Consider the following 27,926-nt stretch of genomic DNA (forward strand, 5'->3'; position numbering starts at 1 on the left):
TTTTAAAATTTCAAGATTTGAGTGGATCATCTAAAAAGCCTGCAGAGCCTTGCCTTGTAAAGTGTAGTTTCCAGACCAACACCATTGGCCTCACCAGGAGCCTGTGAGAATGTAGAATCCCAAACCCCACTCCCAGCCCTGCTGAACCAGAACCTGCACTTTCCAGATTCCAGAATGACTAGTGAAGTTTGAGAAGCCCCACTTTAGAGAACAAGCTTCTGTTCTACCCCGATATGCCATAATGTTGACAGAGGGTTGTCCTGCCACAAATCTTGCAAGAGATAAGAGGATCTATCTTTATAAATTATTGACTTTTATTACCATTGCCTCTCTACTCTCTGTTCTTCAGTGAGAAAGTAAGAGCTATCAACAGTTGAGTGACTTCTTCCCTCTCCTGGCCCAGGGCCACAATTAATTCTTTACCCCAAAAGATCCATGGATGGAAACAGTTATTTATGCTAACATCGTGTCATTAATTGCATAGATTCACACTAATATAAAGAAGTACCTGAAAAAGTTCCATCTGATTTAACTTTACTGACCCTCAGTTTTTTCCTGTGCTAAGTGGAAAGCATGGTACTAATTAGAATCAGAAAGAGATGAAGAAGGTGAACATTATAAACTGAAAGAGGTGATGCAAATGTTATCAATAACTCGGTTTCAGATTGACATATTTTGGAATGTATGATAGTATTTGCAGTGAACATATAGAGGCAGTAGCAAGTACATTAAATTAAATGCATTTAAAAATGTAAGGTTATTTTTAGTCTAGGCAATCTCTAAGACACTCTGTAACACTAACCCTCTGGGAACCTGTGCCTTGCTTAGCATCCCAGGACTTGTAGGTAACTGTGTCAAGATTTGAAACAGGATCTTTTATTCTCATTGGACCTACTCTGATATATAGACATGTACTAGCAAATCATTGCTGTTGATATAGAGAATATGATTACAGATTGAGATTTACACCTGGGTCCTGAATCTCTGTGAGGTTACTTACTACACGAGATAATTTGGGCAGGCTAACATTGAGCTAGTTGACCCTCAACTGCCTCATCTATAAAGTGGGATTAATGGATGACCATTGTTTCTTTGGGTGGTTGTGAGAATTAATTGCTGTCATGAACAGAAAGCCCCTCTAAGAGATCCTGACACTTAGTTCTCAGGATATTAGCAGCAGCAGCATCATTGAACTGTGGGATTATTGTGTTCTGTTCTTGAGTGAAAAAAACAAGTAGTTTCCTGTGGAAACGGGTTTTATGAGTTAGAATAATTTTTGACTAAATACATTTGTTTTTGGTTGTTTTAAAATCTTGACTTCTACCCTAGAAATATAAAAATAGGTTGGGGAATAGAAATCGGGGACCGCAAGATCAAATATCCTATCCTTTTTCACTCTGTGCCTTGGATATTTATTATTTTTTCTGCTCATGGATCAACTTAGGCCACCACACGTGCATTAGCTTTGTAGGAGAAATGCCCAGTCTCCCAGTATAAACCCAGCCTTCTGTCACTGCTTTGGATTTTTGTAAAATCAATTGCCTGCCCTCTTCTTTGGGTGGAGAGAGAAATAGACTTTCCTTTATGAGTCTACACAGACAAAAAAAGAAAAAAAAAAAGCTAATTTTTCTACCAATAAAATGACTTCACATTTGTTTCTCATTCAACCTGCACAAAAGGTCCAGGAAGGGCATGTACTGTTTTTATATCTCAATTTTTCCAAATGAAGAAACTGAGGCCCAGACAGGTGAAATGAATTTTCTATTGGAATACAGCTTGTATGCAACAAAGCATGGTTTCCAGATTCACAGTTGGTTCTCTTTCACCTGAGCCTAGACAAGAAGTCCAGTGGGAACTCGGGAGAATGTTAAATGTTGGAGGAACTAAAATGACAAAAGGGAACTGTTCAAGGTCTCCAGGTAATGGAGATGAACTTGGGTTTGAATTTCCAAAACTCAGATATTTTTCTGGTACAACAGCCAAACTGGGGAGAGATTCACTGACCTTATCTTCTGCTTAAGCTTCTTTACGTATATCATGTTAGCAATAGGAACTGTGTCTAAATGAAATGTTTTCAAGTGTATTTTCATGTGTTCCCCCTTTTCAAAAAGGGATAGGTGTAGAAACTTTGAGAGCTTTCTATAATCAATCCATTTGGTTACTTGTCTGTGTATACCCTGTCTCATTCTACAATTTGCCACAGTGTATTGAAGTGCACATGACAACACTAAACTGAATAAAAGTGACAGGGCAGGTAAAAAATATGAATCTGAATGGGATTTGTACCATTCTGGAGTAGAATATTAGTATTGTATGTGGGAAGGAGGTAAAATACTGATTGCAAGGAACCTCCCTTTGAAGATGATAAAACTGAAATATAAATTAGATTACGAGCTTCCAAACAGGCAAGTCCAAGATACTCCAGTGATTTAAGGGCTATGAGCATAGATAGCATCAGACCCCTTAGACTTAGCTCAGTGCCTGATATGTAGCAAGCCCCTCATTTACAATCTGAGGGCTGAATGATGTGAGTCAACTATTTGGTAAGATCAGCAATATGAATTTTAATAGGTGCATCATATCTGCATATTATGTTTAATATTCAGAAAACACTCATGGCTGAGTTCCATATGGCACATCTAGCAACTTTAACAACAAGAATAAACTGATTATTGTGACTTTCCACCTTAATTTTACATGTAAAAAAGGAAGGATCCTGGTAAGCATGATTATAAAACAATTACTAATTATAACTACTATAATTAGTATAATTAGCAATTAAAATATTGAGTATAAAATGTTAAAATCAACACTAGCGCAATTTACTTTAAACCCAAAAGACAACTGTTTCCTGCAGAGGCAAGATACATATGTTCAGAGAGGTATTCATACAGTGAGATGAGTTCTCCATGCTGGCTGACAGATGAGAATCAACCCCAAGGGTTTTTCAGGCATATCTGTGCATGGGAACCACTCTCAAAAATGCCGAACTTAAATGACCGGGGTATGGGCCTGGTCATTGGTATTTTATTTAAAAAACAATTCTAGCTGAATATTTATTAAAAAACAAAGTATTGGCTGGGCAGTCAGGGCTAAGAACCTCTGCCTTATAAACAACAGATATCCCAATACGTACAGGTAGAATTGGACTTTGTCCCACTACTATCTTGGGGCATCTTGGCTGCCATCTACCAGGCCAGAAGACCAACTTCTCAGCTGTAGGGATTGCCTAGCAGGCATCCTTGGAAGGTTTAAATGTGTGTGTGTGTGTGTGAGAGAGAGAGAGAGAGAGAGAGAGAGAGATTGAATATTCATAGCATTGGATACAAGAAGAATCTTGCTATGAGTGATATCGACCCTGAGATCTATGTAACAATAGCAATGTAACAGAATTAAGAAGCCAAAGAATGAGAAGTGACCAGAATCTTTACCAATGAGACTTAAAGACAGTATTATTTGATATGGGGAATGTTTACTTCCCACCTGCCCACACCAAAAGTTTTCTCTGACTTGATATCTAGCCTCTCATGTCCCCTCCAGCAACACGGGCTGGCTACTGTCTTAATTTAACTCTGAGAATTCAGCCATGGGTAATTTTTCAGAAGGAAAACTGCCAAAAGATGAGATTTAGCCTAAGGAACAAAAGTGGGCTATGAGGGTGATATGTGGCAACCCACAGGACTAATTTAAGTGTACCCACTAGCTGAGGCAGATAGAGTGTAGCTGGTTGATCTATAAAACCATCTTAAAAGATTAGTCAGCCTGGTGACATAAGAGTGAAAGAGAAAGACCATGGCATATACCATTTCATAATCAAGTTGTTGTTAAATCAGAATATGTTTTTAATTCTCTCTCTCTCAATTATACTCAAAGAGGAGTTCAAATATTTCTTAGAGGAAATGAAGATTCAGAATATTAAGTTACTCCACAGAGACATCACACCCCACTGCTGATTAAATACCCCCTACGTGAATGTTCCCAAGCAGAACCTTAGATAGTAAAAGCTTGTGTCTTGAGCCAAGCCAACTGTGTTCAGGTTTCACCTCTACCACTTAACAGCTGCTCGCATTATATAACTTTTCCATGCCTCAGTTTCCTCATCTACAAGAGGAGGATAAAAAGAAGGGTTATGAGAAAAATTTTAAATGAATACATAGATATGACACTTGGCAACTTGCAGTCATAAGTGCCCCTTCAGTGTTAGATTGTAGCTGTTGCAGTCAACATTCCCATGAGCCAAGACAAACACAGCCTTCTCCCTTGAACTCAATTTGGCCATTCCATCATTTTTCATACATTAGTAATCCTTCCTCTTCTCCACCCCCAACCAAGCCTTTCCAATTCAAAACAATCTTCCTGGGACAGGTGAGCTTTGGAGTGAAAATAGGAATGAACTTGCAGATTTCTTAGCAAGGTTGCCCAAACTTCAAGGTAAGAAGTAGCAGGAGGTGTGATTCCCTCACAGCAGAATCTGCTACCTAGAGCACAGTGAAAATGAGTGCCCATGGGGTTGATCAATAGGCAGGCCTGAGTTCTTATTAAGTGTATAGATTACCAGACCTGTCTCCTGGAAATTCTGATTCAGGTGGTCAGAGTTGAAACCCAGGAATCTATACCTTGAATGAGCATTCTAGGCATTCTTATCTTCAGGGAAGTTTGAGAAATTTTGGAGTGGAAGGAGAGGTAGAACATAGAAGTTTTGGGTGACGGGAATGGGAAAAGACAAAATTAGGGGCCAACTCAAGGAAAAATGGAAAAACTCAAGCAAGGATGATCTTGAGTAAATCCATAATAAATGGTCCAGTAAGAGGAACAGGTAAGGAAGAACTCAAATACCAAGAGTATGACATGGCCACTGTAGAGCAGTTTCTCTGTCAGGATGAGGTTTAACGTCAACTCTTAGAAGGCATCTAGAAACTAGAAGTACCCTTTCTTGGATACTGTATCAGGTTTGTGTGGTTGCACAGTCTAAAACCTAAGTAGCTAGGTTGCCCTGGAGGCAAGCATGATGGCGAAATAGAAGTTGCAAAAGTAGAAACCAAAGTTGGAAGAGATTCAGTGATTCAACTCCCTTGAATCCCTTCCTTGAATCCACTTCCTTGAATCTCTCGAATCCCTCTGCCTTGGTGCCATAACACTGCTTCTCAGCTGGGCCACATATTAGAGTCACCTACAGAGCATTTTCCAAACTACTTTCCAGAGCCTACTGCAGATCAATTAAAGCAGAACCTTCAGGAGTGGGCCCTATCACTGGCACTCTTTTAACCTCTATGTATCTAAGGAGCAGCCAAGGTGAGGACCATTCAACTCAACAAGTGATTTTCAAACAAAGAACGTTAGCACATTAGAATCACTTGGAAGTATTTAAAAAGTGCTGATGCCCGAGACCCAGTTTCAGAGGTTACCATTTAATTGGTCTTCAGTGTAGCTTGGTAACCAGAAATTTTTAGAAGTGCACCGATTATTTACAACGTGCAGCCAAGGTTGAGAACGACTCAGCCAGACTTGCTTTATCAACAACTAAGGAACAGACCAGTTTGTGGAAAATCGGTGCATTTTGAAGTTTAAATTCATGGGTCTGTGTTGAGAGAAAGCAGCACACTAGGGTTTGCATAAGGAGACAGACCCTGGTACCAGCCTTCTTTCTTCTCCTGAGAGGGAGCCCCACTGTCCAGAATATACCTGCATTGTTCTGATCTTTTAATTTTTCCTGAAGTTGTTTGGATATAGCAGAGACATTCGTCTCTTTGATCATATGTGTCTCTGGTCATTTGGGGCAAATGGCTTGAGAGAGCGTCATAGATGATCCATTTATGGGCCCTCTAAATCAATAATGCCTTAATGTTCAAGGTGAAACAGCTGTACATAAAATGGCATAACATGGTGAATATAGACAGCAACATGCAATCTCCCCTTAGAACTCTACCAGAATTCTTCTGTTGGCCTGACATTGTAGGCCACCAAAGCCAATCTGATTTTACGGACATTTCCTGTTAATTGCACTTATCAATTGATGAAAGCATTGTTCAGGGAAGTAGTTATCACACAGATGGAATTCATGGACTTAATTAATGAACTCTATAAGAAAGGCACTTTCTGACACCTTATGGTGACCTTTCTGGGATGTAGTGGGATTGTTTATGTGGATTAAAAAATAAAATAGTACAGAATGGATACGTCAGAAAAATACTTAACTGGTAGCTGTTAACTCCTTTTAAATGTCACGATTGTTGAGAACTCTGCCTTGAAACAGATGTGAATTTGTAGTCAGAAGTAATCTAAGCCAACTCTTTTGAAGAGGGTGAGTTGTCAAAGGGAGTAGTCACTTTTCTTCTGAAACTTAGGGATCAAAAAGAGACCACGGGTAAAAAATAAAAGAAAAATCAATACACATAGATTTTCAAAAAAGTGGAGGAGAGAAAGAATGAAGGGAAAGAAAAGAATAGAAAGGAAAGGAGAAAAGGAAACGGTAGGAGAGGAAGAGAGTAAGAAAGGAGGAGGAAGGAGGAAGGAAAAAGGGTAGTTTAAGGTTAAGAGCAGAGTGTCAAAAAGAATACTTTCAAGGACACCATCATACTGTAAAATTCTGAAACAATTTTTTAAAAACAAGCCTAGTTTCTTACAGGGCTGTTTCTGATCATACTTGTAGGTTGCATTTTAAAAGTTCCCTATTCGTTCAGTCACAATTTTACATCTGTTTTTGTCTCCGAGTGGCTTTCCTCATGTCTAGCACACTGGACAGTTCTTTAGGGAAAATTGCAGAAAGGGAACACAAGCTAGCAATCTGTTCTAGGCTTAGGCAGTAGAAATTGGGTAGAGCTGCCCCACCCTCCTGCCAGAGATATGTGGATGCCTAGCGCAAAGACCTTGCCGCTTTGGATAAACCAGGCCTCCATTCTTGCTTATGGTAGCATCCTTATTAGCATTCTGTAAATAGAGGTTATGCTAAGTGCTTCTTTTGTGCACCCCAGAATATCACACCTGTAGTTAGGAATTCCTGTGTTATTGCCCCTTGTATAAGTCAAAGGTGAGTAAGTCAAATATTCAACCAAAATATCTCCTTTGTTTTCAGGGATAAATTTTATTGCTCCTCAAACATAGGGAATCTGGGGCCAGATATTCATGGGGCTCAAAAAGTCTGTCAAAAAGATAGCCCAAAATCTTACGTTAACTTTTATTGTCAAGGAAAGTGATTGATAAACTTAGCTGTGACTTGTTATGTAGGAGAAAAGTACTAAAAATACTATTCTCAAAGCACGTATAACTTGTTTATATTTTATTGGTGTAGAAATGACTAGAATTTAACTGAATGTGAAATTCTAGGGAATATTCAAATGGCAGCTCTATTTATATTCCAGGTTGTACCTCTTGCAACAGTAAAACTTTCTTAAGATGTTTTAAGAAATGCTCCATCACTAGATACCTTTTGAAGCACTGAAACATTTGAACAAAACCAATCACACTAAGAAGAAAAATGCATTTATCTTGGTTCTTGGTGATCCATAGGCATGGTAAAAATCTAACTGATGAAAACCCAGAGCCCCTGTACTGCTGCTTTTGAGGCATTTAAGAACCTAGCCAACCTCATTGTGCCATTTTTATAATTTGACACAGACGATCTTATTTGTAGACGAGTAAGTAGTACCTTTGAATTAGAACACATTACGTTGTGGAAGTGTCACAGTTGGAAACATCTTAAGGGAGTTTTATCATCTTGCTGGGTTTACTAAAAGTAACAGCATTTTCTGTTTTCATTATTTTTAATACTGCATCATTAAAAATAATTTGGAAAGATAGGGTTTATTTCAATTGACAAGTTCTCTTAGCTCTATGTAGCAAGCCTGGTTTGATGAGGAAATTATTATCCATAATACATCACCATATAAAATTGTCTTCTGAAATGACAGCCCTTTTTCTTAATTTTTTTTGATATTATAAGTCTGGAATTTTATAATTTTTCTAGCTAGCTGTAGTATACCCTGTTTCTTAATCAGTAGTCTCATTTTAAAAAGTAATCTCTTTAGCATAGAAATTCATATAAGCACAATTTGAAATGCTTTAGCCTTAGAAACATATCCTGGCATGTTTTGGTAACACACAGTATTAATATTTGGTGCAACAGCTTGTACATGGTCCATATTCTGACATTACCATGACTTTAAGAGGTCCCCGCATGCGTATTTCATGATCTTTCTAAACTCTGAGGTACATCAGCACATTTCCTCGCAACATCCATTCACACGCAGCACCCTTCCCTCCCCTCATCTGTACACATCGAAGCAATTGGCAGAGAGCACATTTCCCCCTGAGCGAGCAGTATTGTGAATTTTATCTTCTCTTCCAGAAATCAGTTCGTCTTCGTTGCAGCAGATGAAATTTCTTGTAACACCTCTGCAGGTAACAAACATTGCTACTTCTTGATGCATCCATCCAAGTCTCAGTATCCTTTTTTTTTTTCTTCTTCACATGCTGCAGTTGGTCACTCTAGAAAGTTTAGTTAAGAGAAAAAAAAAAAAAAAAAAAGATCTTATATCTTTGGAATACAGCTGAAGCCTTGAGGCTCTGCCATATAAGACGACATTAGGCATTTTGCTAACTTTGATGTTTTATTTCTGGTTTTAATAATACATGGTCCAGAAAAGTAAGACTATGTTGAATCAATCCACAAGAAAATCTTACAGTATAATCAGTGCTCTTATGGTAAAATACGGAACAGGAAGATTAGGTACACAGACGTATGACTTCCATGTTTTTTGACGTATTATGTCTGGGTTCATAGAGATTGATGTGTGAATTATTTGGGATCTTTATGGAACATTAGAGGCTGTAAAAGACTGAATCTATAAAGCTTAGAGGCGTTCGAGAATATAATTATCTCTGTCTTATAAGAAGGGGATCTTCATTCTATTAGCCAAAGATCCTCTATTTCCTTTCTTGTAAAACATCTCTCAAGTAGCAGGACTTAGAGAGACCAGGTCCTTTTGGTTTTGAAACCAGGACATTGGCAAATGGAAATTGCATAGCTGCATGATATGTCCATCAAAATAACACCTGTCTTTTTTCTTTGATGTGGTTCAGAACAGTTAAATTTGTACTTTCATTAGTATGGAATTAATTAAATGCCAAGATAGGTGAGTGACTTAACACTAGATTTCTTTTTTTTCCTTTTGTCGTTTTTAAGCCTAAACTATGACCAAAACAATCACTAGGAAGTCTTGCCAATGTGTTGCTTTCAGCCTGCAAGGGAGGACGTTACAACTTATCACTACATAACTGAGCATCCCATGATCTTCAGACACATACATTAAACTGAACCTTACAAGTAAACACTCATCTGTTACCTTTTATCAATGGTGCAGTAAAGAAAGGCTTATGTGCCAATGTTTCACTCCCTATTTACTGCCTTTGGTGAGAATGAATGAATGAAAGGAAGCACAGAGAGCTAAGAACGTGCACCCAACTATCTGTTCTAAAAGGCAGGGTCAGTTTTATTTATATGGTCAGCCTCAGCCTTTATAACGGTTTAAAGTCTTACCTGGTGAGTTCAAGAGGTATGCATGATGCATGCTGACATTTTAAAGCGACGGTATACTCTATTTCTATAAAACCGCTTTGATGATGGTCCTGCAATTTCCCTCTTAACCCCTAGACTTGTATCTCTGCTTCTCATTGTGAGAGGTGGTGACATCCTTAACACTTTACTAATGCCCAATGCTAGATGCAATGGTTAATTGAATTGCTGGGAGTGTCAGGGAATGTTCCTGCAATATAACAGTTGTTTAACATTTTCAGAGCCTTAGTGGAATGGAGCATGCAACAAAAGGGGAGACCACTTGGAATGGGAGGTAGGGGTGGGGAATAATGTTAATTTGAAATGTTCATAGGCATCATGTATAGATGCCTCAGTGCACTAGAGCCTCTGCCTTCTGTTAACCCCTGTGCATGTTCCAGTATGTTAGGTTATATTTGGACATCTTAGATCAAACGTGAAAAAGTTAGATATTGATTTTGCCCCGTGACTTAAACCCTGCCTTGTAAGCAAGTGATCCACACACAATATTTCTAAGAAGGGCGACAGAAAATGAAAGTTTGCATGAGTGGGGTGAGTGTTTCCATCTACCTAATCTAGATGGCTGCTTAGTAAATTCTTAATGAATTGCTATTGATCACATTTCAGATTGAGAGAGATATCCCTAGTCCTTTCATGGACATTTTAATAATATGTTGTATGCTTCATAAGGTTCCATTTGAACTCTGAATTTTGAATGAAGCATGAAAAAGGAGACACCCATATCAATCAAATGTCAGATTATCTCCTAGCAAGTTCACCCTCCTCATAGAGTGAAAATGAAAAATCAAAACTGCTCAGTCAACAAAGGTTGTAACTTGTGGTTTCAATGAAAGCCTTCTAGGGCGTCATCTCCTACATGCTGAAAAAACCTGCTTTGGGAGGCCGAGGCGGGTGGATCATGAGGGTCAGGAGTCTAAGACCAGCCTGGCCAACATGGTGAAACCCCATCTCTACTAAAAATACAACAATTAGCCGGGTGTGGTGGCACATGCCTGTAATCCCAGCTACTTAGGAGACTGAGGCAGGGAATTGCTTGAACCGGGGAGGTGGAGGTTGCAGTGAGCAGAGATTGTGCCACTGCACTGCAGCCTGGATGACAGAGCAAGCCTCCATCAAAAAAAAAAAAAAAAAAAAAACCAACCCTGCTGTGCCCACTACCCACATTCTAAACAGCACTACTGTAATGAGCTCCCACCTCCTTATAAAAACATTTACTAGGGCAGGTTTATTGAATCCTGCTATCTACTGGATATCAGAGTTTGACAAAAGGCAAGTTCTCTATTTTTAAATGGAGAAAAAGAAAATCAACATGCTTAAAATCTCAGTGTGGGGCTTCATGGCTGTTATAACTGAAATTCTTATAAAGAGGTGCTATTGTCACATTGATGCCCATGGTGGATGGGTAAGCACAGGCAGCTGTCAGGGGCTTAGGGTGGAGATGGTGAGATGAAAATCATTAAGCAGTAGAACAGCAGCATTTCAGGATTTGTTCAAGTTTCCCAAAGAAAAGCGATGCCTTTTACGTGAGTCTTTTGTGGAGAGTGCCAACACATCTGGTCTGCTTTTTCTAGCCACATGGAATAGGCATTTTTCATTAAGATTTGTGGTCTGTGAGACTAATTTACAAGGATATCTATTTTCTTACCTAAGGGTTTCAACAATGCTATTAGTTGTGTTGTTTTGGTTTGGTTCTTCCCAAAGAATGTGTGCTCTGTTGGGTATCACTTGGGACTAGGCTTTTATAACAGGGCAGGACACCGCCTAATGCATCCAGCTTGGACAATTGAGTAGGTTCTCATTCAGTAACATCAAGAACCTTTGATGAGTTGGATTCTGCAATAGATGGCGAAAAGGGAGAAAATGATTTTCCCTTCTTAGATGGGAGGTCTCCCTCTGTGATTCATTAGGAATTTTCCAGGGTGGGCTAGTGATTGTAGTAGTTGCAGAAGGGTCTGGTATGAGAATGGAGGCTGAAAAGCAAGTTACTTAATCAGTGACTAGAAATTCATTTTAGTTTATTAATATCTTGAGTCCTTTCTGGGTGTCAGGAATTGTTCTAAGCCCCGGGGACATAGCATTAAATGAGTCAGGAGAAGCCCTCATCAAAAGACCTTCATTGTATGGGAGAACAGATCCCAAACCACGTATATGAATAAGCAGATAATATATATGCATAGTAAGTTATAAACTTACTATAATCAATCAAAAGGCAGGGGAGGGGATGGAAAGTAAGGTGCAATGCTATTTTAGACTCAGCCGCCAGAGAAGGCTTCTCTGAGGGGGTAACATTTGAGGAGGGATCTAAATATAATAAAGTGAAGGTGTGACCCATGAAACATACAGCAGGTGCAAAGACCCTGTGGTTGAGACATACTTGAGGTGTCCAGGAGTAAGACATCCATTGTGGCCCACGGATATGAGTACAGGTGAGTTTTATAGATAACATCTAGGAGGTAGCCAGGGGTCAGCGCAAGTTAGAACTTGGAGACCACAGAACATATTCGGGATTTTAAGAGTGATGCGGAGGCATTGGAGGGAGGGTTGTAATCTGACTTTAAGGATCAGATAGACTGCTTTGTGGAGACCAAACTGCAAAAGAACAGAAGAAATAGCACCAAAGGGCGATGGGGGGCCCTTACAGCTATCCAGAGAGGGGTGACAATGGCTTGGGTTAGTGGGGTGGCTGCGGGTGAGAAGTGGTCATCTTCAAGCTGTATTTTGGTGGGAGAACAAACAGGACATACTGGCAGATTAGAAGTGTACAAGGTCGAGTCTGTTAAATGGCTACTCCCCACTCTTGTTCTAAGGGTCTATCAGTTAATTCCATTGAGCACCAAGGCTTTAATCCCTGAGGAAAGGAAACCCTTTATCCCTGTAGTAATTGTCCATTGTTGGGGCTTTGCTGAATTTTCCAGGGTGTAATTAGTAACTTACTGTCATTTATTGAGCAAATTATGTGTGCTAGTATGATATACATACATGCATGTATAATGAATGTATATGTATGATATACTATATATGCATGTATATGTGTATCACAGCAGCTCAACGAGGTGTTATTCCCCATTTTGGAAAGTGAAAAAAAACATACACTCAGGTCCAGAAACATTTAGTAGCTTCCACAGTCACACTGGAGTCTATCTGATGCCACAACACTTCCTCTGGGTCACACTGCCTTCCACACACTCCTTTTTCTTCACCCTTGAAACTTTGACCTTCTGACTCCGGATGGAATTCTACCTTCCCCACTATGTTATCTTGCTCCTGTAAAACTAGTATTTGTGAGTCGGATGACAAAGTCGTTACTATTTGGAAGAGACCCAAGGGCACTGTATGATTCTTTAGCGGTTGTTCCACTGGAAGTTTATTTAACTTGGCTTGTCCCCTTCAGGCAGCAGGCATGTTTATTTCCGTGTGCTGGGAGTACTGGTGTGGTTGTGGGGATAGAGGTAGCAGATATCAGGTCAGGAAGCATGTTGTGTATTAAGGAAGATAGAAGGTTAAACAGGCCAAGTGGGTTCTAGGTTAATTCACCAGACGTCTTTTTGCTGAAAGTTAGTGGCTGAAAAACAATTAACAATATCCTAGTCCCTGAAAACCACCAGACAGGTTGAAATAGTTGTTTCAGACACAGAGTCCAAGTGGAAAGCTCCCAGCTATCCCCTGCCCAAATGCCCAAAGGGTGTGTGAGGGAGGGTGTGTGTTTGTGTGTGTGTATAAAGGGGGTAGGTGGAGGCTGGGACTCACTAGCGGGAAGATATGCCCCTTCCACCATGCCAGGACCCACCATGCATTCCCTTAGCAAACCTGGGGACACATTTTCATCTCAGTTCCTGATGAGTATGGGACACAACCATGTCGGGTTAGGGTAGGGGTCTGCAAAAAAGCCTTAACCAAGTGAACAATCTACAAAAGCTGTTGAAACTGTCCTTTGTGGGACATGTTGCTACCCAAGTTACCAATTAGAAGCAAGTTCAAGGGTACAAGGAGGTGTCACCAGCGCCTTTCATTTTTCTGTCCCTACTTCTCAACCTACACATGCTGGCAGCTGTGTTAAAACTTTAGGTAATATTTAATATTTGGAAGTTTCCAAATTGGCCATTCCTCTAATTGATCCTTCAGCAAGTCTCATCTAATTGTCTTTCCTGCACTTTAGTGATTTGATTATTCAGCAAAGTTGTCATGCAGTAAATTGATTTGTGGCTAATTGGTCCGTTTCCAATAAAGTGTGGTGTGTATTATAATAGGGGAAGTACAGGGAGCTAAGGGGGCATATGAGCAAAGGAACTTAGGAAACACACTCCCACTTATTGAGGATCTTCTGTATATGAGGCATAGTCTCAGGCTTGCTACATGCAATAACAATACCCTATAAAGTATGTTTAATCAATTTGTGAAAATTAAACATATCTAGACAGTGTGAATTAGCCTAAGTGGGAAAGTGCTGTAACCATGCATGCAGAATTTTAAAGAATGGAATGGTGGTTATCAAATTTTAGAAGAATGCATGAAAGTCACCTGGAGAACTGGTTACAAATGCAGAGCCTGTTTTGTCTTCTTCCCCTGCCCCTGAGATTCTGATTCATAGGTCTGGAGAGGGAGCCTGGAAATCTGCATTCTAATAAGTTGCCCCAGATAACTGTAATAGAAAAGACCTCACACCTTGGGAAACACTAACTGATCACTCGGGAACCTTCTCTTTTTGAGATAGGGTCTCTGTCATCCAGGCTGGAGAGTTCAGTGCAATAGCCTGATCTTAGCTTACTGCAAGCCTGGACCTCCTGGGATCAAGCAATCCTCCCACTTCACCCTCCCTAGTAGCTGGGACCTACAGGCATGTGCTACCACACCCAGCTAATATCTTAATTTTTTTAAGAAATGGGGTCTCGCCCTATTGCCCAGGCTGATCTCAAACTGCTGGCCTCAAGCCATCCTGCCCCTTTGGCCTACCAAAGTCCTGGGAGTACAGGCATGGGCCCACCACACCCAGCCAAAGTTTTTTGTTTCAGTGGTAAAAAGAGCACACAGTAGGACCTGCTAAAGTTGTGTTCACATGTGGCTGTGGAGCCCTTGAGATGTGGCCAGTCCACACAAGGATGAGTTGTAAGTAAAAAATGCATGTTGGATTTCCAAAACTTAGTACAAAAATTATGTAAAATATATCATTAATAATTGTGAGTTACACATTGTAGCGATGACAGTTTGAATATTCTGGAGAAAATAAAACTGAGTTCACTTTTTACTTTTTAAAATGTGGTTACTGTAAAATTTAAAATGACATATGTCTTGCATGTGTGGCTTTCATTATATTTCTCTCAATCCCATTTTAGAACCACATTTTTCATTTGGCTCAAGTGAATATTGAAAGAGTTTGTGTGTCCCCAAGAACTGGTCATTTGGAGGTGAGGGATGTTCACCAGCAGTTAAAATGTTGTGACAGATAATCTGGACATTGTCAGTGTCTTGATATTGTATTTTACCGTTGCCTCCTGGTGATAGGTGGGTGTGTTGGTGCTGTAGAGGGACACTCCTTGGGGTTCAGGGCCCAGAACCTCCCTACTTCTCACCATGCTTGTCTCAATCTTTGATCTGCTTGCTTTGAGGATGGGAGATGCCAGTACATAAGACTTTGGATCATCAACCCAATTCAGGGGTAGCTCTGACACATGTACCCCCCCGGGGCTTTACCGGGAAGCTCACTGATCCCACATATAAAATAGACAAGAGGCAACAGATGCAATCCTCTCAGTCTTAATAACTGATACTTGTTTGGTCCTTAACTGGTAATCATAACCCTCCTCTCACCCTCATTGCAGCCTTGTACGATCAGGATGCACCATTATCATCTCCGTTTATACATGGTATAAGCAACTCAGAGAGAAGAACTTTGAGATAACTTAGCAAGAAGTAACAGTCAGGGTTTGACTCTAGAAATTCTGACTGAGGGATCCCCAGCTGCTGTTCAACCCTGCTTCGTGGAAGGGTATTGAAAAATCTCATGAGGGATACAATTTGTTTTTCCTCCTGTGGGGTAAACTATAGCTGGGGTGCCATGGTGATTTCAAAGCACAATAAAAATTCTTAGTGATTTTGGTAGAGCAGGAGTAGACAAAGAGAAAGGAGAAATGAAATTTCTAAGAGAAGGATGGCCTTGAGGTCTGCATTAAAGAGAATGTGCCTACAGCTCCTTTTTTAGAGGAGGTATTCTAGGGGCAGGAGAATTTCATCACCAAAAGTGAGACTTACTGTGTCTTCTCTACTCCGAGAGTGGCTGCTATTCTGCTTTCCCTCAAATCCGTTGTTGGGATTCAGAATAGGAAGAGATTTTCAGAATAGGAAGAGGTTTTGAATGGCATTGGTGGCATAGAGAAAAGATGATGCGATCTGATTTGCTATGGGTAAATGGTCTGAGTCTTTTGGATGCCATAGTGTTGGATTTGTGTATGTACTATGTATGCATAGTTCTGACGTATGACAGGTATCCATGGGCAAAAACAAGTTCTGTGGCTTCTCATGTAGGGTCTAAAAAGCTCAGATGTGTTCCCTCCTACTTCCCAGGGGAGGCAGGGAAATCACGAGGCTGAAAAATGTGCTAAGTGATTTCTGAAGTTAAGCACTTTAAAGACAAGCTAAGAAAGTTAGCAGCAATGAAACTCAGAGCCAAGTAGAGATGACTCCACGTTATCTTGGATCATTTCTTCCACTTCTACTTGTATCATTTTTGGAGATTTTGCTGCATTTTTAGTCATTTTCTAGGTCAGGGGTCCCCAACTGGACACACAGCAGGTGGTGAGCGGGGTAGGGGGTGAGCAATGCTTCCTGTTTGCAGCCGCCCCCTCACATTACTACCTGAGCTCCATCTCCTATCTGATCAGTGGCAGCATTAGATTCTCATGGGAGCACAAACCCTACTCTAAACTGTGCATGTGAGGCATCTAGGTTGCACACTCCTTTTGAGAATCTAATGCCTCATGATCTGAAGTGGAACTGTTTTTTTCCTGAAACTATTCCCTACCTCCCTGGTCTGTGGAAAAACTGTCTTCCACAAAACTGGTCCCTGGTGCCGAGAAGGCCAGGGACTGCTCTTCTAGGTGTTTAGGGACTGGTTTAGTTCCTCCAACTCAAGTATCTTGAGAAGCTTTGAGGATAAGTGGGCTTGGTCATCCCCATGGTCAGTAAATATATAAGTCATTGCTCAAATTAAAACTAGGAGAAGGCTACAGTAACCACAGAGGAGTATTTCCCTCATGAACATACTCACTAAGTTCACTAACTGACCAACAGATCTGAAGTCCAGAACTCAGTTGACCCTTGTAGAGTGAAAGTGAACAGGAACATTTCCTAGATAAACCGTTGCTTTCTGAATTTCCCAATACATCCAAGCTGTTATATTAATGCTTTCAGAAGGGTTTTTCCCTGTTGCAGCAAACCAGGGTGCGTGGCCTGAGGTTCTGGAAACCTTCTGAAATCTTCCTGTAGGGCAGAGGTGAGCTGGTTGGCACCTGTTGTCTTTCCACGTACCTGCATAGTGCACTGAGATAACTTGTCCTTTCCTTGAATGGCCCTTCTCCTGCAAGATTAAAATCTTGGCCATAATTGCCCCAACATTTTCTCAAATGGATGCACACTGGGATTAGCCCAGACCCTAGAACCTGAAATCTGTGGGATTCTGGGATTTGAAAATAGAGATTTTGGTTGTCTGGTAAATATTTATTGGCATGAAGGTAAGAGACTGATCATTTCAGAGATATACTGAGGTGTCCTAAGCTCAGAATTTTTGGAAGACCTTCTGTGAGGTCCCATATTCTGGACTACATTTCTTTATCCCTTGAAGTGAGCTTTTGTCTCCATTCTGACCCCACAGAATCCCCACAAGCTGAGGGGACCTGTCAGTCTGCAGTTGCAGAATTGTCAAGAGATTTGTCAGAAGCCTTCAGCCTCTTTCAGTAGGACTGTGAGATCTTATTGTTTTGCTCCATTTTCATTTAGTGACGAGTACGGGATGGTTGAGTTGGAAAACATAGATGCCCATAACACTTTATGATTGACAATGGATTCATTTATTTGTAGTTGGATGAGAGAAGGAAGTAAAGCAGTAGCAGGGGCAGTGCTGCAGAACTCAGAAGCCATGTGCCCTCCCCTTCTGGTCTTGTTCTTTCTTTTCCTGGCCAATATTGGCTGTGACTCCTTTCCAGCCCCTGAGAATTGCTGAAAGCTGAGCATTTTGTCCAAACACAGAAAACTTGGTCTGGAATGTGTGTTCCAGATGCAGTTCCTCCAGATGGGGAAAAGCAACAACTGATTGGTGATGATACCAGCAACAGTGCAAACCAAAGGATAGTCTTCAACACACCATTTATTTTTCATTTACACATCATTTATTGTTCGTTCGGAAAAGTCCTCAAACCCCAAAAATGAGGGCAATGAAACAGGATGAATATCTGAGTGGGATGAGAATCACTTCTTCCTGGGTGCAGGTTACCTTCTGATGTCCCCCTTCTTACCTGGCGCCCCAGAGCACTGCAACCAGCAGGGTGGACACCAGAACTACTAGATCTCATTTGACCCTACACAGGGAAGTGAAAGAGAACATCCCTTTAGCTAGACCATGGCTCTCCAAAGAGCATGCTTTTAGAACCACTGAACCATGGTTGGTGCCCTGTTGGTATGCTGTATGGTAAGTGTGTGACTTGCATGGATTCATTTTTTTTTCCAAATACTTAAGACTATGCCTTAGATATAAGGATAAAGGAGGCACTGTAATCCCTAATTGCATGGCAAAGACTGGGGCCATTCATTGATCCCTGGTGAGACATCCCATTTTGAATGCATGCTCTGCAGCCCTTCTCTGTGTTGGGAGGGATACAAGCCCATGCACTTTCTTGCTGCAATTTGGCTGTTTAGGACGTCTTTGCTACCTTCTGCACTTCGTCTGAGAACTGAGCAGATTTCACTCATCTTTCTGTTCCTCAGGATTCACCCCAGCTATCTCTGGGGTGAGAAGCATAGGGAGATGATACTAATGGAAGAATACAAGTTCCCAGGGCATAAACGCTCCTCATGAAAATAGGGAGTAAAATATAGTGAAATTAGTGTTCTTACTGTGGCCCTATAAGAAAATCATGTTAAAACCCTGGGGTGGAGTGCCAACATGGGCCCATTGTATTTCATTAGCATCCAGCTTGTTTCAACTAGGTGTACATAGTACTTCTTAATAACATGTCTCAGTAGAGTTGATAAAGCACTTTAACAAACACGGGTTCATATTCCCATTCAAGGGCTGCATACTTATTCATTTTGCTCCAACGCGACCTTAAGTTCAAGTAAGTATATCCATTTAAACTACATCTGTAACTCATAAATTAGATCTGAACTCCAAAAGCATCTGTAATTTGATCGGTAGAGCTGCATGTGATTATGTTAGAATAGAATTTTTCACTTGAGTCTGCAGACCAAAAGTCCAGGCAAGGAGGGAGAGATTGGTTTGTGAAATACCATCTAAGAAGCCGTGTATCATAAATATTTACCTGGTTTTCTTGAATGCACCTTGAATTAGGTAGGGCTCAGTCAGAAAACTAGTGCTTTACAAATGAGGAAGATGAGGCTCAGAGAGCATGCTCTGTCCAAGTCATGAGAGCAAGGACATCATAAAAGCAGAACTCAAACCTGGATCTTCTTGCCCCAAGCCCTGAATCTCCAAGGCCTCGGGTTGCTTCCCAGTTTTAACTTGTTGCTAAAGGTCAAAAAGATGAGGTCTTATGATGGTTGCAAATCATGGTGAATTAGCCAGGAAAGCACTCCTCTTTTATATCTTTGTTTAGTTTTTCCCTAAAGGCTTTTGATGAGTGGCTTTTGATGAGTTTTATGGCAACTTGGCCAGTGTTTTGCAAACTCACAGAAATGATGTAAAAATTATACACTATTTCTAGAGTCCCCAGAAAGTTTTCTTCTGTCTTGAAGCATCCTGAATGTGTCTGGGAGCAGCTGACCCAGAATCTTCAAAAAGCGTATCTCAAAGAATCTTCCTACTGATAGATTATATTAATGGGATCGTAATTACGGGCATGAGTGTCTCTCCCAGGCCCCATTTCTCTCTTTACTCCTTTGTCTTGCTGCCTCCTCTCTTGGGGTACCATTGGCCTACCCCTCTCTACCTGCGCTGTTCTAGACATTGGGGATGCAATGGCACACAAAATAGACGCTGCCCCAGCCTCCATGGAGCTCTCGTTCCAGGAGGGTGGAAGGTAAATGATCAGGTGGAGTGGGAAATTAGATTATTAGAGTTGCTATACAACATGAAGGGGTAGGGATGAAGTTGGAAAGTGCCCTTAAAAAGAAAAGCAGCCAGGCTGGGTGGGGTAGCTCATCTTTGTAATCCTAGCACTTTGGGAGGCCAAGGCAGGCAGTTCACTTGAGTTTATGAGTTTGAGACCCACCTGGCCAACATGGTGAAACGCTGTCTAGTAAAAATACGAAACTTAGTCAGGCATGGTGATGGGCACCTGTAATCCCAGCAACTGGGGAGGCTGAGGCAGAATCGCTTGAACCCAGGAGGCAGAGGTTAGAGTGAGCCGAGATCATGTCACTGAACTCTAGCCTAGGCAACAAAGCAAGACTCTCTCTCAAAAGAAAAAAAAAAGAAAAGGCAGAGAGCCAGAGAAAGAAGCATCTCTTCATTTCTCTAGGGAAGGGACATTTGATTTGAAACATAAAAGATGAAAGTCAGGTGGAGGGTGAGCACGTGCCAAGACTGAGCAGAAAATGGATTTGCATGTGTGCCGGAATGATTAAGAAAGCCTGTGTGGGCCAGGCATGGTGGCTCACGCCTGTAATCCCAGCACTTTGGGAGGGCGAGGCAGGAAGATCACAAGGTCAGGAGATCAAAACCATCGTGGCTAACACAGTGAAGCCCCATATCTACTAAAAATACAAAAATTAGCCAGGCGTGGTGGCAGGCACCTGTAATCCCAGCTACTCGGGAGGCTGAGGCAGGAGAATGGTGTGAACCTGGGAGACGGAGCTTGCAGTGAGCCGAGATCACGCCACTGCACTCCAGCCTGGGCAACAGAGCAAGACTGTCTCAAAAAAATATTAAATTAAATTTTTAAAAAATCCTATGTGCCTGGAGCACAGTAACCAAGGGAAGGAAGATGAAGATTGAAAGAGGGACAGAGGCAGCTTATTCAAGTTTGGATTTTATTCTAGGATCAATGGAAACCCATTGAAGGGTTTTAAGCCGGGACTGATAGGATTAGTTTTATATTTAAGTGCATAGACGGACAGACTTGAGAGATTTGATACATGTAAATAGCTGCTGGTTTGAAGGAGCAAGAGTTGAAAAAAGGAGACAAGATTTCTGGCTGTTGAGTTGGTTTTGATGAGCTAGTGGCATATATTAGTGTAGTCATCGTGTGCATGGAGTAAAGTGGACACATTTAAGATTTCTTCTGAAATTACTGATGGATGGGAAGTGGGCACATGGAAATCATCATGACCTGACTGCACTACTGCCCACTTTGGCCAGGGATGCATGGTGTGGAGGATGACCATATTGCAGGTCATGTCCTAACATGGCGACCTTAAGCCATCTTCCCATCATTCCTGTGGACGTCCTGGGCATTGCTGCACTCTATCTCTGGGCTGTGCTTAGCCAGCTCTGAGGACATCAGATTGCTGACATGCTTGGCATATCTGCTGCAAACATAGCACTCAAGTCCACATCTTCTTCCCTAATAACCTTGTGTCTAAATTGTAGTGTCACACAAGGGCGTGTTTGGAAATTAGCATTTGAAAAGAAGCCTCCTTGCTTTCAGTTTGAGCTGACATGGTCTCTTTTCCTCTGTGGAAATGAAATTTATTAATCATAATAAAACCATTGGATTCTGAAGGTAGAGGTCACCCTGAGGAGAAAAGAAGCCAGCTCGTTTCTGAGGAATAGTTCAGTGCTGCTGTATTTTCCTTCTGCCTTGGAAGAGAATACTGCCAAATTGTTACCTTAGGTTTTCCACAAAGGTTGAAACTATGCCTAGTGTTATAGAATTTACCACTAAAGTATGCAGTAGGAAAAGGTGGGAGCTACGCTTTTATTGAATACATTCAAACTGCCCCTATAGTGTCTCCCCAGAAAAGGAGATTATTGCCACAGTAAAACTATTTCCCCAATTTTTAAAATAAAATATCTGAATTTGCATCTTTTCACATTGGTTTTGAAGTAACACCATGCCATAACATCACTTAACAAAGTCTCAAGGATTTCAGTTTGCCTTTGCAGTTTATATCCTATTTATGAAACAGCTTTGCCAATGTAAGTACATTAAAAATAACCCTTTTAACAGATTGTTCTCTGGACCAATCACAGACTTCATTCCCTCATGAAATAAACACCAATACCAAGGTTATAATTTTCCTTTTATGCCTGTTACTATGTATTTCTAGTTAAGTGGGTAAAGGCCCAGGTCTCAGGAGTGACCTCTGACTATTTTTTCAAAAACTTTTTAACGCATCTGCCCTTAGACCTATACCTGTTTTTCCTCCCAGAGAGAAGGATAATCTTTGATCAATACCTGTTTTTCCTCCCAGAGAGAAGGATAATCTTTGATCAAAGACCATTTTTTGATAAGAAGCACTGAAGGGTGTCCCCAAAGAATGAAAGGCAAGAGGGAGATGACTGTCAGTTTCACTCACAGATTCACCTCAGAAGAGAGGCATCCCTTCATGTCATTGTTTGAGGATCAGGAGAATCCTCTTGAAGCTGAAAGCCTCATCTAGATTATTTGCACTCAAGTGCCCTTTGACACAGGCAGATGGGCTTGAGAGTTGGAACATGCCCAGTGCAAACCTGGTATAATCAATTGTTTTATTCCACCTGGGGTCTAACTTGGAGTCTGAGAAGGTCCATCAATCCCGCTTTCTTCACCTTTCCAGACTCCATGGTGTGAGGGGGTCAAGCATGTATTTGGATTGGTATCACTTATCTACCAACCATGAGAAAGATTAGAAGGAAAATGGGGGAAAACAGGAAAGGAGAGGGAAAAGGTACATGCAAATTGAACTCTAAGGGATGAGCTTAAAGTTGATAATGCAGACAAACCATTTCTGCCAGCCTTGTTTCTTCATTCAGGAAATGGTCAAAGAATCAAACCACGTAGACCCCAGTGAGTGGCTGAGGCATTCATCCCGAGCTGCTGTGAATGTTGCTTGCTAACAGTACAGTTGTTCCCTTCTCCAGAAAATTGCCCCATGTCAGAGGAAGCTACTTTTACTCAGTGGTGCATCACTCACCCCTCAGGAAAGCCCACAGCTAATGCTGAAAACTTATGTAGGCATTAAAAAGCCAACCCACTTGTCTCCAGGTGGAACCGACTGTAGCATGAAACTCATAGGATCAGGTGGCAGATATTCTTCATCTCAGACCTTGCCTTTTTTTCCCCTTGCTCTGACCTACTTGCCCCTCTCTTCCTCTTGAGGACACCCCATTCGATAAGTTACTTGCACAGGAATCTATTCCAGGATCAGCTTTCAAGGAAGGACGTCAGCTTCAGTCAGTATTAAGATTGCAGCATTCAAACTATCTCCAGGAAAATATCTGGCAGGGGAAACAAGTACGGGCACAGGATACAGTGGACCAAGCATGCAAGTTGCCCTAAGAGATTCAAGGATCAGGCTGGGTGCAGGGGCTCACGCCTGTAATCCTAACACTGAGAGGCTGAGGCGGGTAGATTACTTGAACCCCAGAGTTTTGAACCAGCCTGAACAACAACATATCAAGAGTTTGTCTCCCCCCTCCCGACTCCCCACCCCAAAAAAATAAGGATCTGCTCTGTCTAGTTATGTGACCTTGAGCAAGTGACTTCACATCTGATTCCTTAAAAAAAAAAAAAAAATTCACTTCCAGATATTTAATAGGCATTCAGTACATTTGGTTTCCATCTCTTCTCCATTTTCATTCTAAAGCCTATACCAAAAGCCATGGCAGGTAGTAGGATGGTAGAGACAGAAAAACACAAAGATGAGTAAATGTCATTAAGATTTGTTGTTTCAAATGCCTCTCCCTTCCCAGAACCTGGCCATCGATGAATGAGACAGAAGTTCTGGAATAATAGGATCAAAACCAAATCAGTGTGATTGAATAGGAATGGGGTTCCCACAGACACTTCAAGAGTGCTTCCATTCAAATATACTTGTTCCTTTCCATTCTAAGATGGTGGACACTAACTTCAGACAGGTTCACTTCACCCTTTCTGATTCACCCTATTTCACTTGAATGGTGACAGCTGAATCAGGAGAAAAAGGCACTCTCTTGAGAATTAACATACCCTCTGTGGCTGCTGGGCTTAATACTTCAAAAGTTGTTTCTTTCTTGCCTACCTCAATCTCTGAGGCAGCTGCTTGAGCAGTGTAGAAACAGTATTATGGGGGGAGGCAGGGAAATCATATACAAGTACGTGTGTGTATGTGTATATGTGTATTTATCTGTTAAACATAGCAATATCAACAATGTTAAATGCACAAAAAATGCATTGTGTACAGATGAACTCTTCTTCTATTACGTGGCAGAGTAGAATTTGCTTCTCCCTCTGAGATGTGTAGGGCCTCTGCATACTGTCTTGGTATTTTGGATTTTATGATTGTTATTGTTTTGTAATCGTATACTATGGATCAATCTTCACCTCTATTTTCCTTTCAGTTACGGACGAGTTTATGCTGCCGACCCCTACCACCACGCACTTGCTCCAGCCCCCACCTACGGCGTTGGTGCCATGGTGAGTACCAGTTTCTCCTTGTCCTCACTTCTTCCTGCCTCCCTTCCCTTTCCCCAGCTGGGACCTCAGTACGGGTTGACGTCCTCTCACTTCCCCTTAATTGAATTTGTCTCTTGTGCTAACAGCAGCTAAAATGCCACATTAATCCTTCCAGTAAACTTGATAAATGTCTTAATTTCTTGGCAATGTAGTGCATGTAAGTTATTATATTTCTAATTTTGCAAGTCTCACCTAGCAGAGCACTTACCTTAATGGAATAATTAGTCATTTTGATAATTAAATCCATCACTAACCGAATGCAGTGTCAATGCAGAACTTTTTTTTTTCTTTTTTTTTCCTCCCTTGCTGCTCATTCACATAGCCCCAAGGTTCCAGCCCCAGCACAGACTTCAGAGGAGCTAAGCTGCACACTTCCAGGCCTCTGCTGTCAGGCAGCTGAGAATCTGACTGCCTCTCCTCCCCTATTACAATTCATGTTTAAAGTCATAGTCGCCCAGGAAAGAAAATAGAGAGGGGCACACTTTGTGTGTGTACCTAGTACATAAGAAAGTAGAAGGAATCAGCTGGGTTTGGGGGTTGTCTTTTGTTTTGGGGCAGGTCTGGGTTTTTGTTTTGGGAGGGGGTGCGGGGAGGGTAAAAAATGGGAGGTAAGGGTGGGGTGAACTTGCCTGTACTTGTTCAAACTTCTATGCACTGAAACTCTTGAGTACAGTAAGACGTGCCCATCACGTGAGAGCATATGCAATCATTACAAAGCTTTGGCATGCAGTTTTCTGCTTGGATCAAGAATATCAGTCCTTATTCTAAAAATGAATCCCCATAGGCATTCATTTGAATTGCCAATACCTTTAGAAAAAGAAAATCGTTAAGTGCCACCTTGTAGCCATTAAAGCCATGGCCAGACAGTTCACTGAAGCTCAGTCATAGAAAATCAGCCATGATTTGGAAACACTGTTTTGCACAAGCTTAATTACATCAAGCAATTCATCTGTACAACTCCACAACTCCCTTCTCAAGATCAGATTCCATACAGCTTGCAGAGCCAAGTCAAGTAAGAAGTAGATTGAGATTTTCATCCCAATTCTGCATTCAACAACTCTGCTTCAACACCTAGTCCACATGAGGAATGTGTTGGAGAGTTGAATTACATTCAATAAATTGTCCAAATTCAACCTCAAGTGTAGATTATTGTGTTATAAAAAAATGAGACAATGAAAATCCTTCCATTGTCCAGCTTATAACAGAGTCCTTTTTAGCTAAGAGGACTGGCTGACAGAATTTGCTTTTGGAGAGAATTTCTTTAGGAGGAGCTATTGGGGAAGGTCAGGAATGGCCCTATCTTTAGTTCTCCAAGAATGACCTGGGATGGGTAGGGGTGCCTCCATTTCGGTTGGTTTTGAGTGTCTATTTTTCACATTAGTCTTTTTGATGATCCACATGTTGCAAAAGGAAAATGTAAAAAACACACCCCTCAAATTGCTTTGTTTCAGAATGCTTTTGCACCTTTGACTGATGCCAAGACTAGGAGCCATGCTGATGATGTGGGTCTCGTTCTTTCTTCATTGCAGGCTAGTATATACCGAGGGGGATACAACCGTTTTGCTCCATACTAAATGACAAAACCATAAAAACCTTCCAATGTGGGGAGAAAGGAAGCTTTCCGAGGCCTGAGTATTGCAATACATGCAGTAGTACATCATTTTAGCAACTCTAAAAAAAAAAAAAATACAAATAAAAAGGAAAAAAATTACATTTTTTATCTTATACCTCAGATATTTTGTTCTGTGTATTTTAATATTGTGGGTCTTTAATTTCTGAAGGTTCCGTAGTTTGGTTGCTGGCTGTAGGAGTTTTTGTGGTTGATCTAGACAGATGCTAGATAATGAATAAAAACTGGTTTAGGGCCATATCCAGAGTGCTATATTATGTAAATGAATTATATATGCTGAATATTAAGCTACTGGGGTTATCAGCTGTTTGGGAAGAGTGTAAGTGACTACAGTAGTCATTTTTTTCTGCATCTGCATTATTTTATTTTGTGGAAGGGGAGGCTGGGAGGGGCTTAGGGGATTGGAACTGGGGTTTGGCTGAAAGAAAAAAAGAAAAAAAATGTAACTGATGAATCTAAACGACCCACTGCACCAACCATCATTTATCACTGGTTCTAAGTTACTCATCGCCAGTTCAAGCCAAAGGTTATGTTGTTAAGGGGGTGCTTCTAGTAGCACTTGTGCATCTGAGTTGAATGAAGCTGTGCAAACCCACCCTTTAAACCATTCCACCCGGCAGTATTCAGCTTCTTAACCAGTCGCTATTTAGGAAAAAAAAAAAAAAACCCGCTAGTTAGGCCATCAACAAGCATTCTTTTTATATTTCTTCCAGTATAATAAATTATTGATATCATTGCTGACTTTTATATTATGGGAGGGAAAAAAATAACATTAATAAAAAGGTGATAAAAAGCACTGTTTCTATTTTTTTCTTTTTTTCCAAAAAAAGAAAGTAATAAAAACTTAAATTCTTTGTACCAGTTAAAAAAAAAAATGTATAAAATTTACATCTGTGCAGTGGAGTTGTTAAGTTCTAGAAACAGTCTATGAAGCTTTAGTTTTAGCCTAGTAGAACAACTGTTAGAGACAGACGTATAATTTTTATGGAATTACATGATAATCATATTCGGATTTATAGAAGCATTTTACAAGTATTGCAATCATTGAGTAGAGATAATCATGGTATTTTCATCAGCTTGGTACTTTTTGAAACGTGACTGCGTTGTGTGAACAATCTGCAATTTTTCAGTCCGTGAGATCCTGCCCTTCCACCTCTTTCCCATACCCAAGGATTATCTCAAAATGATCTCTTTAGTTCTGTCTCCAAGGCCCAGGACACTTGTCAGAAGGATGCAAAAAAAGAAAAGAAAAAAGTAGATCCACCCTCTTCGTCCCAAAAGAACAATGTCTCCCCACGTTTCTCGGATGCAGGGCCAGAGTGACACAGCCGAAAAATTGCAGTTTGTCTGTACTTCTGTTTGAACTTTCCACGTTGTCCTGTTTACAAGTTAACTTAAGTTGGGGTATCTGTCACGGGTCTTCCTGTTTTTGTATTTAAATAAAAACAACAGCAGCAGGCTGTCCCTGAGTAGTTTTGCTGCTATAGGTTAAGTCCTCATGTGTACAGTGCAGGCCCTGTGGCACGCACTTCAGTAAGTTATCAACTCTCACCGCTGTGAACCTGCCAATCCGCTGTAACAACTCTGCTTTAAAACAAAACCAGACAAAACTTAAAAAAAAAAAAAATGTGTGATCCAGCTTTCTCTTGCCATCCTATGTGCATGCCGTAAGATCAGTTGGATATTAAACCATCAATAAAGTTTCACAAGATTTGAAAACAAAGTTTCTGTAGCTTCGATATCTAAGACAGATGATAGTGATCTTGAAAAGAGAAAAGGGGGAGGGGGGAGCTGCTTATCAGCCAAAAGCATATAAAGTGTTCTTTTCACCAGACTTCTTTGGGTGGGTGAGGGGAGGGGCAAGGGGGTGTTTTATAGCATCACTAAGACATTCTCATTCCCCCACCTGGAAAACAGTGTTATG

At 40.9% G+C, this 27,926-nt stretch overlaps 1 protein-coding gene and 1 long non-coding RNA gene across 38 annotated transcripts in view; one reads left to right on the forward strand and one right to left on the reverse strand.

Annotated features, from left to right (window-relative positions):
* RBFOX1 (RNA binding fox-1 homolog 1) overlaps positions 1-27,661 on the forward strand; it is a 2,503,848-nt gene extending 2,476,187 nt beyond the window's left edge. For 12 of the 37 annotated variants that reach the window (XM_054533094.1, XM_054533100.1, XM_054533098.1 and 9 more), the window contains 3 exons: positions 8,345-8,397; positions 24,258-24,333; positions 24,695-24,932. In XM_054533094.1, coding sequence (XP_054389069.1) covers positions 8,345-8,397; positions 24,258-24,333; positions 24,695-24,842 — 277 coding nt within the window. In that variant the 3' untranslated portion in view covers positions 24,843-24,932. 37 annotated transcript variants of the gene reach the window in all.
* The window catches only part of LOC112129349 (uncharacterized), a 124,818-nt gene continuing 105,337 nt past the window's right edge, over positions 8,446-27,926 (reverse strand). The window contains exon 3 of the long non-coding RNA XR_008514808.1: positions 8,446-8,484. This is a non-coding gene — a long non-coding RNA (uncharacterized LOC112129349). The remainder of the gene's footprint in view (positions 8,485-27,926) is intronic.

Source organism: Pongo abelii, chromosome 18 (assembly GCF_028885655.2).
Source record: "Pongo abelii isolate AG06213 chromosome 18, NHGRI_mPonAbe1-v2.0_pri, whole genome shotgun sequence".
NCBI lineage: Eukaryota > Metazoa > Chordata > Mammalia > Primates > Hominidae > Pongo > Pongo abelii.